The sequence below is a fragment of the Caenorhabditis remanei genome, chromosome I (genome assembly GCF_010183535.1).
Source record: "Caenorhabditis remanei strain PX506 chromosome I, whole genome shotgun sequence".
Classification (NCBI taxonomy): Eukaryota; Metazoa; Nematoda; class Chromadorea; order Rhabditida; family Rhabditidae; genus Caenorhabditis; species Caenorhabditis remanei.
The window spans coordinates 13,938,057-13,953,588 of record NC_071328.1 but is presented as its reverse complement, the minus strand read 5'-3'; the positions used below and the strand labels follow the sequence as shown (position 1 = coordinate 13,953,588).

At 40.6% G+C, this 15,532-nt stretch overlaps 2 protein-coding genes across 2 annotated transcripts; one reads left to right on the top strand and one right to left on the bottom strand.

Annotated features, from left to right (window-relative positions):
• Window positions 1–6,132: 6,132 nt before the first annotated feature.
• On the top strand, window positions 6,133–7,428 carry GCK72_003071 (uncharacterized protein; the record flags this gene model as incomplete). Its single annotated transcript, XM_053723792.1, has 3 exons — window positions 6,133–6,191; window positions 6,298–6,568; window positions 7,366–7,428. 3 exons carry the CDS (start codon window positions 6,133–6,135, stop codon window positions 7,426–7,428), a joined length of 393 nt encoding a protein of 130 aa, XP_053592437.1.
• A 1,595-nt stretch (window positions 7,429–9,023) lies between these two features.
• Window positions 9,024–15,000, bottom strand: GCK72_003070 (uncharacterized protein; the record flags this gene model as incomplete). Its single annotated transcript, XM_053723791.1, has 10 exons — window positions 9,024–9,269; window positions 9,326–9,477; window positions 9,841–10,010; window positions 10,054–10,192; window positions 10,902–11,140; window positions 11,188–11,691; window positions 11,737–13,313; window positions 13,957–14,696; window positions 14,751–14,810; window positions 14,859–15,000. 10 exons carry the CDS (start codon window positions 14,998–15,000, stop codon window positions 9,024–9,026), a joined length of 3,969 nt encoding a protein of 1,322 aa, XP_053592436.1.
• Between the last annotated feature and the right edge of the window lie 532 nt (window positions 15,001–15,532).

Genomic DNA, 15,532 nt, shown 5'->3' with positions numbered 1-15,532 from the left:
TATCTCAAAAGTGGGCGGAGCTGTCAAAAAGTTGTCAACTACAAAAATGTAGCCCTATTTATAGACTACAAGAAAAATTTTACTTTTCGAAGGTTGGGCAAAAAAAACGATCGTGACGGGAGCTCAAAGTTGGCCACCTTGCACTTATATATGCATTTCCGTCAACTCGGCCATTTCACACAGACCAACCGATTACAGTGACAAACTACACTGACCAAATTACTACAGGCGGAAGGTGGAATTCTGCAATAAAACTCACTAGCAAACATTCCAGTCCTCTCCTGTCCATCTGAGCAGTGAATAATCGGCGGCGTCGAGTCGGTCGCCAAGAGTCGGAAGATTTTCTTCAACGGTCCCAAGTTTACGGGATACGTACCTTTGACCCATGCAGTGTAATGGTAATGGTTCACAGTGTGCGGCGGCTCTTTTCTGAAATCAGGAGGGGGAGTGACATTGAAAACGTGTGCGAGCTGCCTCACCCAAACGTTCCAGTGATGGTTCTTATCTCAAGTAGACCTCCAAACTCGATTTTCAAACTATCACATTTTAGTGTCATGTCACCGTCAGTGATTGTCTTGTTCACCTCTACAGGATAGTCGTAGAAGCCCTCTTCTGAAACAAGAATAATCAAACCATTAGAATATATGGGTTTTTGTAAACGGGCGTTTCGCGACCACATCGCATTTGCATATTTGGGTCAGTGGAAAATTAGGAGTGTTTTTTGTCAAATCTAGAGAGCCCTTTTTTGAATATGCTAGATCTTAAGCGCAAAACGGCCTTTTCTCAGCTTTCCAAATGATATATGACACGTTTCGTAACTCCTTTGAATTTGTTGTTTCGCGGGACCTGGAGGATGCGTTGCGGTCGCGCCGCGTGCCCCTCTGATAACCACAACCTGAATTCGAACTCACGAATCTCATTTGGTACAATCAAGGCGACAATACTCTGAGTCTTGTTCTGTTTCACCAACCACCAGAACTTTGGAATCGTCGAATTCCTGTAGTGAATTAGCATGTCTTCTACGTTCCCTGCTCTATGTCTGGGGAACGGTCTCTCGATCAGAATATACTTGGCGCCCTCGGCTTCACCCGCATCCTCGAATCTCTTGTCAGACTTTTCCTTCTTGGCAGACTTATTCTCGTTGCCAGATTTATCCTTCTTCTCAGGCTCGCGATTGTCATCAAGCATCAGATAATTGCCGTGCAAGTAGATGTTTTTGAATCGCGTACCATAATCCTTGAGCATCACCATATTCTTATTATGTCTAGGGTTTGCGAACCTGAAAACACATGAAATAGTTTTCAGCAAAAAAGAAAGATCAACATACATGGAATTTCCCCACTCGGGGGTAAAGGCCTCCTCATCCCAGGCTTTCAATCTGGCGAGATTATGGCGTATTTCGAGGTATTCGTACAGCATAGAATCGACATCTATTTTGTCCCAGTATTCTTCTGTTTTCATTACCTCGAATTGTTTGAATATGGGGACAATGAACAATTTGAAGAAGTATCCGACGGGTGGCAGAATCGGGCCGAACAAGAATGGCTCTGGTGGAAGGGGTGGTTCCGATGGCTTCTCGTCTTCTTCTTTTTCCTTCTTCTTTTCCTTCTTCCAACACAGACAAGGCAATACCTTCATGAGCCATGGTCGCTGGAATTTGTAGAGGAGGAAGAAGACAATAGCCATAGTGATCAAAAATAAGGCGACGGAGCCACCCGCATATTTTAGATCGTCATTTCTGAAATTATAGAGAATTTATAGATTAGACTTAACTTTTATAGCTTATCACTCACTCTTCCTTCGTTTCCTCATCTTTTTCAGCAGCTGATTGAGCATCAGAAGCCACAACGTCTCCAGTGGAAGTTTCCAGACCAAGTGTCGGTCTCTGAGCAGGTATTGGTGTTGTTGGCTGGAATTTCTTCCAGGTTTTCGCGAAGAACAAGTCCAGAGCAGTCAACGACTTTTTCGAACCATCAAAACTCTCATGGAATCCAGCAAAATCCAGATCCAACGTGTCCATCGTCTTCAAGCCTTCCTCCACTTTTGTCAACTGAGCAGCATCTGGAGGACTACTGATCTTCTTCAATTCCCCGACTGCTTTGACCATACTCGAAAAGACACCAGTGACTCCGGATACTTGTTTGGCAGAGGAGAATATATCGGACTGCACTGCAAGTGAATCTGACTTCGAGAACTTACTCAATGACGTCGAGAAGGTAGTCAAAGAATTGAGCATCGGGGTGATATCTTTCGAAAGTTTGACCAATTCATTTAGACTTGCCACGTCTTCTGAATTTGTTGACTTCTGTTTTCCAGTCTCCACCACATCTATATTGTTCACCACCTTCTTTATATCATCCTCTTGTTTCAAAGCCTCAGCCATACCAGCCAATCCTTGCACAGCTTTTCCGATGACTTTAGAATGTGTCGCTGCTTCCGGAAGATCCTTCAATGCATCTGTCTCCGGTGTCTTCAACTCACTCAGCTCTTTGATTGATTCCTTCATCTTCTCCAATCCACTTTTGGCATCAACCACTGTCTTCACCACTGTCAATCCATCAGTCAATGTTTTTGAGTAGGCCGTGTCATCTTTCCAACCACGAATCCGATTGAGCCCATCGATAGCTTGGAACACGACCTTCAACTGATCCTGATCTTGCAGACACTTGAAGTAACCAGAGTATTGCGTTGATATCTCGTCATGATATGCCTTCAAAAAATCCATACTGGAGTAAGCAGTTTTCGCATCAGATATTATTGGTTTTAGCACAGATATAGCATCGATCCAGAACTCCATTTGTGTAAGCTGAGCGCTTAAGTCTCCAAGACTTTCGTATCCCTCCAGTTCTTTCACAATTGTTGGAGAATTACTACCGTCGGCTTCCATTTTCTTACAAATCGCAATGACCTCGTCACATCTTCTAAGAACTCCGCTCTCCACGTACTCCGATAGCTCATCTTTCTTCCCTTTTAGCTGAAGCAACTTTGCATCAATATCTTGAAATGTTTCGTTTAAGGCAGTGAATGAAGTTTTATCAATATCATTTGCATAAGGTCTTGTGCAATTGTATCCCTGAGCAATTCCAGATTTTGCACTGTCAATGTTGTTGGAAATGTCGGAAATCAATTCAGCTATATCCAACAGACGCTGAATTCCTTTTGCATCATTTCCAATTGACTCGTCCACTTCCTTAGAAATAGCCGCAAGACCTTTCAGATGACCCAGTCCAACTTCCAATCTCTTCGTTTTGACCACCTTGGCAATCCACGGATCAAATATATTAGAAGATATACGTGAGAGATCCAATACGCCATTTGGCAATCCGAATGTGTGATGAAGTTGTCTCTTCACTTCTCTACGAGATGCCAGCAGTTTCGACACGATCTGAAAGTATGGTGATGTTTATACTCGGCAGAAACCATCATCAGGCACGGAGCATTGACGCAGCCGGCAAGCGTAAAGTGTTGGCCTGATGCAATGGCGCCAGATCAGCTCAAACTGTAGCGTACGTGCTGCGCAAAGATTTCTTCGTGCTGCTCTGGCGCTTCTCAAACCGGTTCACACTTACATTTACATTATCCATACGACCCATCAGATTACTGAGCTTCTCTTTCATTGATTCCATGTATTCAGTATAAGCTTTTCCAGCTACATCGTTCATATCCAGAGAACGTGAATAATTCAGAAACGCATCCACACCACGATCAGCCTTTAGAATCGGAGACATTCCATCGGCAACAGAAGTAAAGTTGATGAATTGCCAGATTGAGCCAGGTTTTAGGATTTTTGGGATAAGTTCTTTGATATTTTCCAATGATTTCTTTAGATTTTCAGCATCATCGGTAGATGCTGCCGGGGATTTTTTGGTTAGTTTGGTATAAACAGCTTTCCAGGTAGTAAGAGCTGGTCTCAACAAATCGATGTCACTCATATTCAATCCGTTCTCAGCAAGACGATTAATCTCTTGTTTGAAGTGCTCCTTTTCATGAGTCCATTCGGTCAAATTACCGATACCATCCACTGCAGCAATGATTGCTTTTAGACCTTCGAACACTTTTTCCACTTTTTTCATTTCTTTCGTTGCCGTCAACTGACCAGGAAGCGTATTCATATCATCAATAGCACTTTGGACTTTTGACATATCGATAGCAGAGATGTCCGATGGTTTGACAGATCCAAAACGGAGAAGTTCAGAAATAAGCTCATCGGAATCGATGGTTCCAGAAGTTATTCCTTGGATGAGATAGATTCCATTCGTGATACGAGCGACCACTTTGAGATTAGATACATGGGCGTCCAAGTTGGGATCTGGAAATAAAACCTTTAGTTTCGAAACGGGCGGTTTTGAAATATTCACTTACCACTGGCTCGATAGAATCTTTCATGGATTTCGGATGGATTGGAAGTGCGATGGAGCACATCTTAAAATAATTCAACCGTAATACAGAAAGATTAGTCAGTATACTCACCTTCAGAAAGATTAGAATCTCCAAGTGGAGGAATATTCGGTTCATGAGGCAGATCCCTTATAATTGGAACCGCATTTGCCAATATGGCAGTGATCAATATGATCAAAATGTCTGAAACTCTATAGTTTTATAATTCACGGGCTCTCTTTAACTCACTCATCAGAACGTATCGTTGCGTCTTGATTTGAGACGGGGAGCAGTTACTTTTCAGGGAAAAAGTTTCCGGAATTTTTGATCGTCGAGTTTAACTTCTCGAGAAATGAATGGGAAAAGTAGGGCGGGGCTAGGGAAGACACGGAGGTCGGGGAATGGAAAAAGGTAAGGTCAAGTGACGTGGGAATACTTTTTTTTTTCAAAATTTAATAAAAAAAGATAAAACTTGAAATTGTCAATTAAAGCTTTTACTCATCTGTTCCTGAACGGTCTTCCAAATATTACACTATCAGAGACGTACACTATCAGAGACGTTTTGAAACCGGATGTTTCGAAACCATGATATTAAAAGTGAACGTGAAGAAAATCCCAAAAAAATGTGATTTCACAACATATCTGCTCATAGCTCCAAACCGCCTATTCCCCTTGTTCCTGAAATTTAAAATTTAGTTTTTCTTGTAGATCAAAACTATATCTTCATTTTTGTAGTTGACAACTTTTTGATAGCTCCGCCCACTTTTGAGATAAGCGCTTTTAAAGATGAGAGAGAGAGGAAGAGACGCAGAGAATCCAGACACTCAAATTTCTCTGCGTCTCCTGCTCTCTCCCCCACTCAAAGTCGGTCATATTTATAATCATTTGGAGCGTCTTGAAACGCTGATTTCAGAAATGTGAATTTCAGAGCTGAAAACTGAAAACTCAATGAGATGGCCTATGTTTTGTGAAAAAATTGTTCAAAAATGGCTTAAATTTTCACAAATGTCTGCATGTCCCTCTCATTTTTGGGAACTGAACTATAATATTTATATTTTTAAAATCAGCGTGGCCAGGCGCTTCAAATGACTATAAACACGACTTGAGAAGGAAGAGAGACGCAGTGAAACGAGAGTGTCTGTCTTCTCTGCGTCTCTCTCATCTTTAAAGGTGCATATCTCAAAAGTGGTTGGAGGTAGAGAAAAGTTGTCAACTACAGAAATATGCAGAATGTCATGCTGATCATTTTTGTAGTTGACAACTTTTTGGTAGCTCTTCACTTTTGAGATATGCTCGTTTAGAGATGAGAGAGACGCAGAGGTAAGAGACACTCTCGTTTCTCTGCGTCTCTCCGCCCTCTCACGTCGTGTTTATAGTCATTCAAACCGCATTGACATGCTGATTTCAAAAATATAACTGTCATAAGAGGTAGAGACGCAAAGAAACGAGAGTGTCGCACAAATATCTGCGTCTGCCTTTCCCTCTCTCTTATCTTTAAAGGCGTATATCTCAAAAGTGGGCGGAGCTATCAAAAAGTTGTCAACTACAAAAATATGTATAATGTTATGCTGATTATTTTAGTAGTTGACAACTTTTGGATAGCTCCGCCCACTTTTGAGATATGCACCTTTGAAGATGAGAGGGCAATAAACGTGAACCAATAGTTACGTGTCCCGGTTATTTATTCTTCTGGAATGTTTTTTTTTTGTTGGAAACAAAAATCAATCAATAATTGATATTGCTGAGGTAATTAAGATGGCAATGGAGTCAAAAGTACCCGGAGAAGAGGAAATTGACTGTGACATGTGTGAGGAGTGAGTCTTTGATTGGGTGTTGCACTTGCGCTCTATCGAAATGGGGGAATTTCGGTAGAGCGCACTTACTAAATGTTTTGGTTTCAAAACGTCTCGATTGTTTCAGATGTGGAAAATTCATAATCAACCGGGAGGCTCTTCTCGAGAATGCTCCAAAGGCTGCTCCGAAGGCGAAGAAGGTGACGTCACCGACACCAGAAGCCGTGCTGATTCAGATGGTCCATGAGAAGATGAAGGCAGAAAAAGCCAAACGTCGTCGTGAGAAGAACAAGAAGGTTTCTGGAGCGACTCCAATTGTCATGACACCCGCCACTCAGAGCCCCATGCTTCTATTCGATGGGAAAACTATCCGCCGACAATTTCAGCCTGCGGAGACGGTATATAGATAAAATTTTTGAAATCAGCATGACAAGACGGTTCGAATAACTATAAACACGATGTGAGAGGGCGGGAGAGACGTAGAGAAGTTAGAGTGTCTAGCTTCTCTGCGTCTCTCTTATCTTTAAAGGCGCATATCTCAAAAGTGGGCGGAGCTATCAAAAAGTTGTCAACTACAAAAATATGTATAATTTTATGCTGATCATTTTCATAGTTGACAACTTTTTAGTAGCTCCGCCCACTTCTGAGATATGCGCCTTTAAAGATGAGAGAGGTAGGAGACGCTGACACTCTAACTTCTTTGCGCCTCCATTTCTCGCTCCTTTTTTCTCAAGAGTTGTCATGTTTATAATCATTTGAAGCGTCTCGAAACTGATTTCAGAAATGTAAACTTCCCTGCTTAAAACTGAAAACCCAGTGAGATAACCTAAGTTTTCTGCAAAAATATTTGAAATTTTCGAAATGTTCTCACAAATGCCTCAACATCTCTGTCATTTTCGTGTTTTGAGCTATAAAAATTATATTTTTGAAATCAGCGCGTCAAGGCGGTTCGAACGACTATAAACACGATGTGAGATGGCGGGAGAGACGCAGAGAAACGAGAGTGTCTGTCTTCTCTGCGTCTCTCTTATCTTTTAAGACGCATATCTCAAAAGTGGGCGGAGCTATTAAAACGTTGTCAACTACAAAAATATGTATAATGTCATCCTGATCGTTTTTATAGTTGACAACTTTTTGGTAGCTCCGCCCACTTTTGAGATATACGCCTAAATCGACAAAAAATGTGAATTTCCAGCTGACCCTGGTTCGTGAGTGGATCGAGAAGCATCACCCACGGACGGTCTTCACCGAGGATTGAAGCACCATGAGTGAGTGGATTGGCTGGAAAAGGGGGCGGGGCCTATTCCGTAATGTTTTGTTCCAGACCTCGCCCGGCACCGATCCACTCCCTAACATTCTGATCTACCTATTTTTTCTGAAATTCTCTGAAATTTTCAATGTAAACTCTTTTTTGTATTCTTTTGATTCAATAAAGTCTTATTTCAAAAAAAAACCAGTCAAATTTTATGAAATTTGATTAAAATTCAGAATCCGAAATTTCGTTGTCCGAAAACTGGCATATCTCAAAAGTGGGCGGAGTTATCAAAAAGTTGTCAACTATGAATATGATCATCATGACATTATACATATTTTTGTAGTTGACAACTTTTTGATAGCTTTTGAGATATGCGCCTTTAAAGATGGCGAGAGACGCAGAGAAGACAAACACTCTAACTTCTCTGCGTCTTTCCTCCCTCCACTTTTTCTCAAAATCAGTCATATTTATAATCATTCAAACCGTCTTGAAACGCTGATTTCAGAAATATAACTTTCAGAGCTGAAAACTGAAAGTTTCCCGAATTACAGTGTAATCTGTAAAATCTGACAGCGGAAAATCGGCTTAATTTAACAACCCGCCTCTTTGGTCCACTATTTTCCAAATTTTTTAAAATTTATATTCATCATGTAGATCAAAACCAGGGCTACATTTTTGTAGTTGACAACTTTTTGATAGCTCCGCCCACTTTTGAGATATGCGTCTTTAAAGATGGTAAGCTAGAAGAGAGACGCAGAGAAGACAGACACTCTCGTTTCTTTGCGTCTCTCCGCCCTCTCACGTCGTGTTTATGGTCATTCGAACCGTCTTGAAACGCTGATTTCAAAAATATAACTGTTATAGTTAAAGTCCGAAACTTTACAGAGATATAGAGACATTTGTGAAAAATTTTAAAAATTTAAGACCTATTTTTCCACAAAACTTAGGCTATCTCACTGAATTATCAGTTTTTAGCTCTGAAATTCGCATTTCTGAAATCAGCGTTTCAAGACGCTTCGAATGATTGACTGATTTTGAAAGAAAGTGGATTTGGAGTTTAGCTATATAAATAAAATTTTTGAAATCAGCATGTCAAGACGGTTCGAATGACTATAAACATGACTTGAGAAGGAAGAGAGACGCAGAGAAGTTAGAGTGTCTGCCTTCTCTGCGTCTCTTTCATCTTTAAAGACGCATATCTCAAAAGTGGGCGGAGCTATGAGAGCTCTACCGACTATAAAATTCGACTTTTTTAAAGTTTACAACTTTATTTCTCTACATTGTGCATTACACTTTGTTTTTGGTTTATCAAGCTCAAATGTGTATGATTCTTGTAGATCAAACCTATTTTTTTATTTTTGCAGTTGACAACTTTTTGCTACCTCCTGCCATTTTAGATATGCACCTTAAAAGTCTGCGCTCTCTCACACTCTTGTACTTCAACCTTCCAGCACCATTTCTTTGCCCGTCTTATCCTATATATATCTCGGAAGTTAAAAGAAAAAATTGCGAAACACATTTTATATGACGTAAATAATACAGATTATTTTAAAACTTTTAAATAGTCAGAAATTTAAACACAAGTAATGGATAGTTATCTACTCATCAAATTGTCTACTATCCAGCGAGTCTTCTCCTTTCCTTTTTCCTTCATCGTTCACTTCTTCTTTCGGCTTTTCCTCTGTTGTCTTTTCTTTACTTCTCCCTTTTTCTGATTCTCCTTTCTCAGTTGTCTCCTTCGTTTTAGTCCCATTTTCTCTTCTCCGATGCTCCTCACCAATTCGATCCCAGCTATCCTTGAGCTCTGTGTAAGAGTGTCGAGACGGTGAATCCAATGTTGTCTCCTGGTATTATAAACGGTTTCTCTATCTCTCTCTCACTCTGCAACAACTAAACTTACATCAGCCAACATTTCCAGACAAAAACGTCCGCAAAAAGCATAATCAGACATGCAATTAACGGCACCAGGACGGAGAGTCACCACATCTTGATAGCACCTTTTGAAGTTCACTTCACGGTGTCTTTTGACGTAATCAACCATGTAAGCAGACACTGTAATTGTGGTATTTACTGGGTGTTTTCGCTAATTTATTTTTGGAATTTTCGCCGCCGCATCAAATAAGACATTTTGAAAAACTGATGTTCGGGCATGATGAGTCTGGTTGCGAAACGGACTGCACCCTATCACTCCAAAATCTACTTTTAAGGCGTCAGCGACACAGGAAACGCGTCAGAAGTCTACTGTGCGCATAACGCGATAAAAATGCTTTGAAAATGTTTTCAGTGGAAAAAACCAATTTTTTGGATATTGAAAATAAGTTTAGTGGATATTTCGAAATTTTATTGCTATAAAACACCTAAACTTCACTGAATTTGGTAGAAAACGGCAGATTTAGTAACCCCCCATATACTCACATGCAAACATGCCGGTTCTTTCAACACCATCAACGCAATGGATTATTGCCGGTGTGGTGTCTTTCTTCAGAGCGGTATAAATCGCCAACAGAGGTTTCCATAAAGACGGGTATGGTGATGCTGGCCAGCCAGTAAACACGTACTGGGTCACAGTGAACGGGGGTTCATTGCTGGAAAATCATTTTTGGAATGAGCACCGCCCGTCTAAAATACCCAAAGCTTCCAGTTATGGTCCGGATTTCCAGGGAATCGCCGAAATCTTTTTTGAGTTCTGTACATTTTAATGTCAAGTCACCAATTTTCAATACATTTCCAGCCTTTTGAGGGTAGTACTGATCGCATTTGATATTTTCTGAAATTATACATGTTTTGCATCTAGAGTTGAAGAGCTATGATTTAATATCATATGTACTACACAGTACTCGCGAGGGGGAGAGGCGCAGAGAAGTCAGACACTCTAACTTCTCTGCGCCGCCCTCTTTCCCTCCACTTTTTCTCCAAATTTTTCATTTTTATAATCATTCGAAGTGTCTTGAAACGCTGATTTCAGAAATGTAAGTTTCAGAGCTGAAAACTGAAAACTCAGTGAGATAGCCAAAGATTTGTAAAAAATTCTTCGAATTTCCTCCCCAAATGTGTCCGAAGTCAATTTTTGTATTCGAACTATAATATTTATATTTTTGAAATCATCGTGTCAAGACGGTATGAATGACTTTCAACACGAGAACTCGGGAGACGCAGAGAAACGAGAGTCTCTCGTTGTCTGCTCTCTCTCTTTTATCACCACAATGCTAGCATCTTTAAAGACGCATATCTCAAAAGCTTGAATAGTTATTAAAAAGTTGTCAACTACAAAAATATGTACAATGCCATGTTGATAATTTTTGCAGTTGACAGCTTTTTTATAACTCCGCCCATTTTTGAGATATGCGCCTTTAAAGATAAGATTGCGATAAACGTGGATCAATAGTTACCCTCTCATAGTTGGACATTTTTCACAAAAAAACTAAATTCATATGTCCTATCGCACCGGACTGTAAAAAATCAATATCAGAACTTACTAATTTCGTCATTGGAAGTGAACATGGCAATACTCTGAGTCTTGTACTGTTTCGCCAACCACCAGAATTTCGCAACCGTCGAATTCTTTCCGTCCGACGCAATTTGTGGTGTCTCTGTCATAATCCACTGCATTCCTAATTTAAAATGAAGGATATTGGCGTGCAAGAAGTCATTCGTGAATCGATCGCCATATCCACTGATAACCGGACGATGTTCACTATATAGAGGATGATCGGATCTAAATGTTTCAAATTGAAATTTGAGAGAATAGAGCGATTTTAATACCTGCATTCTGTCAAAACGTTGGGAACAATTTTGCTGTTATCGACGATCACTTTATCGGCTTCGATTCCAACTTTGTAGAATTCGTAATTGCAGAAAAGAGTGTTCACCGTTTCCAGGTTGTTTTTTAAGCGAATTGCCTCGAACTGAGCCATTAAGTAATCGATAAAAATTTTCAGCAAGTCTTCAGGTGTCGGTAGAGCTGGTCGAGGTGGTATAATATCTACTGTTTGTATAACTCGTTTCACATCTGATCGAGTTTTTGTTGAACGTTTATCTGATGCAGGTACTGACGGTATTAGATTTTTTTGACCCGCTGCAGGATTTGGAGGTACTGGAGGTAAGGGAGATGGAATTGGTTCCGGTTTTTGTTTTTTCTTCCAACACAAACAAGGCAATACCTTCATGAGCCATGGTCGCTGGAATTTGTAGAGGAGAAAGAAGACAATAGCTAGAGTAACCAAAAAGAAGGCGACGGAGCCACCAGCATATTTTAGAGCATCATTGCTGAAATTATACAATTAGATATCACTTTTATAGCATATAACTCACTCTTCTTTCTTTTCCTCATCTGTTCCAGCAGCTGATTGAGCACCAGAACTCACAATGTCTCCAGTGGAAGTTTCCAGGCCAAGTGTCGGTCTCTGAGTCGGTATCGGTGTTGTCGGCTCAAACTTTTTACGGGTTTTTGCGAAGAACAAGTCCATAGCAGTCAACGAGTCCTTTGAATCATCGAAACTCTTATGAAATCCAGCAAAATCCAGATCCAACAAATCCATCTTCTTCAATCCATCTTCAACTTTCGTCAACTGAGCTGCATCTAGAGGACTGATCTCTTTCAATTCCTCAACTGCTCGAATCATACTCGAAAAGACACCAGTGACTCCGGGCACTTTTTTGGCAGATGAGAATATATCAGACTGCTCAACAAGTGTATCTGACATCGAGAACTCTGCCAATGACGTCGAGAAGGTAGTCAACGAAGCGAGCATCGGGGTGATATCTTTCGAAAGTTTGACCAATTCATTCAGACTTGGGTCCTTTGTCTTCTGTTTTCCACTCTCCACCACACCGATATTGTCAACGACTTTCCTAAGATCATTATCTTGTTCCAAAACCTCAGCCATACCAGAGAGTCCTTGTACCGCATTCCCGATGACTTGAGAATGTGTCGACGCATCGTTGAGAGCTTTCAAAGCATCTGTCTCCGGTGTCTTCAACTCACTCAGTTCTTTGATCGACGTCTTCATATTATCCAGACCACTCTTGATGTCGGCCACTTTCTTCACCACTGTCAATCCATCAGTCAACGTTTTAGAGTAGGTCGTATCGTCTTTCCAACCACGAAACTGCTTGAGTCCATCGATTGCTTCGAACACAAACTTCAATTGATGCTGATTTTGCAGACACTTGAAGTAATCTGAGTATTTAGTTGATATCTTGTCATGATATTTATTCAAAGAATCCATGCTGGAGTTAGCAGCTTTTGCATCACCGTCTATTGTAATCAGATTAGATATATCATTTGACAATAAGTCAATTTTTCGGAAAGTTACACCCAAGTCTGCTAGATGTTCGTATACCTCCAGTTCTTTCACAATCGTTGGAGAATTACTCCCGTCGGCTGTCATTTTCTCACAAATTGCAATGATCTCATTACACCTTTCTAGAATTCCAGCCTGCACATACCCCGATAGCTCATCTTTCTTTTTTCTTAACCGATCCAGTTTTGCATCAATCTCTTGTAATGTTTTGTTTAAGGCAGTGAATGAAGTTTTATCAATATCACTTGCATAAGGTTTTGTGCAGTTGTATCCTTGAGCAATTCCAGATTTTGCACTGTCAATATTGTTGGAAAAGTCGGAAATCAATTCGGCTATATCCACCAGACGCCGAATTCTTTTTGCATCATTTCCAATAGAGTCGTCTACTTCCTTAGATAAAGCCGCAAGACCTTTCAATTGACCGAGTGCAACTTCCAATCTCTTCGTTTTGACTACCTTGGCAATCCACGGATCAAATATATCAGAAGGTAAACGCGAAAGGTCCAATGCACCTTTAGGCAATCCAAATGTATAATGAAGTTGTCTTTTGACTTCTCCACGAGATGCCAGCAGTTTCGACGCGATCTGAAAGTATGGTGGTGTTTAAACTCGGCAAAAACTATTATCAGGCACGGAGCATTGACGCAGCCGGCAAGCGTAAAGAGTTGGCCTGGTGCAATGGCGCCAGATCAGCTCAAAACTGTAGCTACTACTTTTTGACGCCACGTTGCGGTCCGTTGGTGACGGATTTTTCCCCTATTTTTCCCTTTATTTTTATCCCTTTTATCTGTTCTCCTTCCCCTCGTTTTTCCCCTCTAAACCATCTACCAAACCTCTACAAAACCCTACAAAACTCTACGAAACTCTAGGTAACAGGTTTTACCTGACAGGAAGGAGAACCGAAAGGTTTCCTCGCATCCCTCTAGGGAGCGAGGTTTTACTCCTACGCATTTTGCTCCACAATTCCTGTCAATGGATTTTCCCCTTCTCTTGTCCCTATCTTTCTCTTAATAAACGGGTCATTGAGAAATTGTGTACTGTTTTGTCATTTGCATAGCTTATCCGAAGGTTCTGCGGAACCGGGTCTCATACGGCGCATACAGGGAGTCTCCCTGGGTTATGATTGTGTCCTGGTCTTCGACTGGACCTACAGGCATTGTCAACATACGTGCTGCGGAAAGATTTCTTTCGTGCTGCTCTGGCCCTTCTCAAACCGGTTAACACTTACATTTACATTATCCATACGACCCATCAAATTACTGAGTTTCTCTTTCATTGATTCCATGTATTCAGTATAAGTTTTTCCAGCTACATCATCCATATCCAGAGAACGTGAATGATTCAAATAGGCGTCGACACCACGATCAGCCTTCAGAATTGTTGAGATTCCATCGGCAGCAGAAGTGAAGTTGATGAATTGCCAGATTGAGCCAGGTTCTAGGATTTTTTGGATAATCGTTTTGACATCTTCCAATGATTGCTTCAGTTTTTTAACATTGTCGGTAGTTGCTGCCGGGGTTTTTTTAGTTAGTTTGGTATAAACATCTGTCCAAGGAACAAGAGCAGCTCTCAAAAGATTGATGTCTGTCCTATTCAATCCGTTTTCAGCAAGACGATTAATCTCTTGTTTGAAATGTTCCTTTTCATGAGTCCATTCTGTCAAATTGCCAATTCCATCCACTTCAGCCAACACCGCTTTCAATCCGTCAAATACTTTCTCCACTGTTCCCATTTCTGTCGTAGCAACCAATTGAACGGGAAGAGACTTCATATCATCAATAGCACTTTCGACTTTTGAAATGTCGATGGCAGAGATGTCCGATAGCTTAACATGTCCAAAGCGTAGAAGTTCAGAGATCAGCTCATCGGAGTCGATGGTTCCAGAAGTTATTCCTTGGATGAGATAAATTCCATTCGTGATTCGAGCCACCTTTTTCAAATTGGACACATGGGTGTCTAGGTTGGGGTCTGAAATTAAAAAGTTTATTTTCAAAACGGGGCGGTTTCAAAATGTTCACTTACCACTGGCTCGATAGAATCGTTGATAGATCTCGGATGGATTGGAAGTGCGATGGAGCACATCTGAAAATAGGTTTACTGTAATACATATATACTAGTCAGTATACTCACCTTCAGAAAGATTAGAATCTCCATTTGGAGGAATATTTGGTTCAGGAGGCAGATCCCTTATAATTGGAACCGCATTCGCCAATATGGCAGTGATCAATATGATCAAAATGTCTAAAAGATTGGTATGATAAATGCTGAACATTCTGCTTAACTCACTCATAAGGATTCTTGTTTTTTTTCGTCGAGAAAATAGATTACCTCTAACAAAAATTGTTTTGAGACGAAAGGAATAAACAGACAATCGATTGTAAATTGTCAAGAAATGAAGCGAAATGTAGGGCGGGGCTAGGAAAGGTTATGAAGCCGAAAACAGCAAAGTTTAGATGACTCACGTCAAATAATAACAAATTTTTTTTTTGAAAACTTGGATTCTGGATTTGGATTCTGGATTCTTGTATTCTGCATTCTTTGTGGATTCTGGATACTGGATTCTGAATGGAGGATTCTGAATTCTGGATTCTGGATTCTGAATGGAGGATTCTGAATTCTGGATTCTGGATTCTTGTATTCTGAATTCTTTGTGGATTCTGGATACTGGATTCTGAATGGAGGATTCTGAATTCTGGATTCTGGATTCTGAATGGAGGATTCTGAATTCTGGATTCTGGATTCTTGTATTCTGAATTCTTTGTGGATTCTGGATACTGGATTCTGAATGGAGGATTCTGAATTCT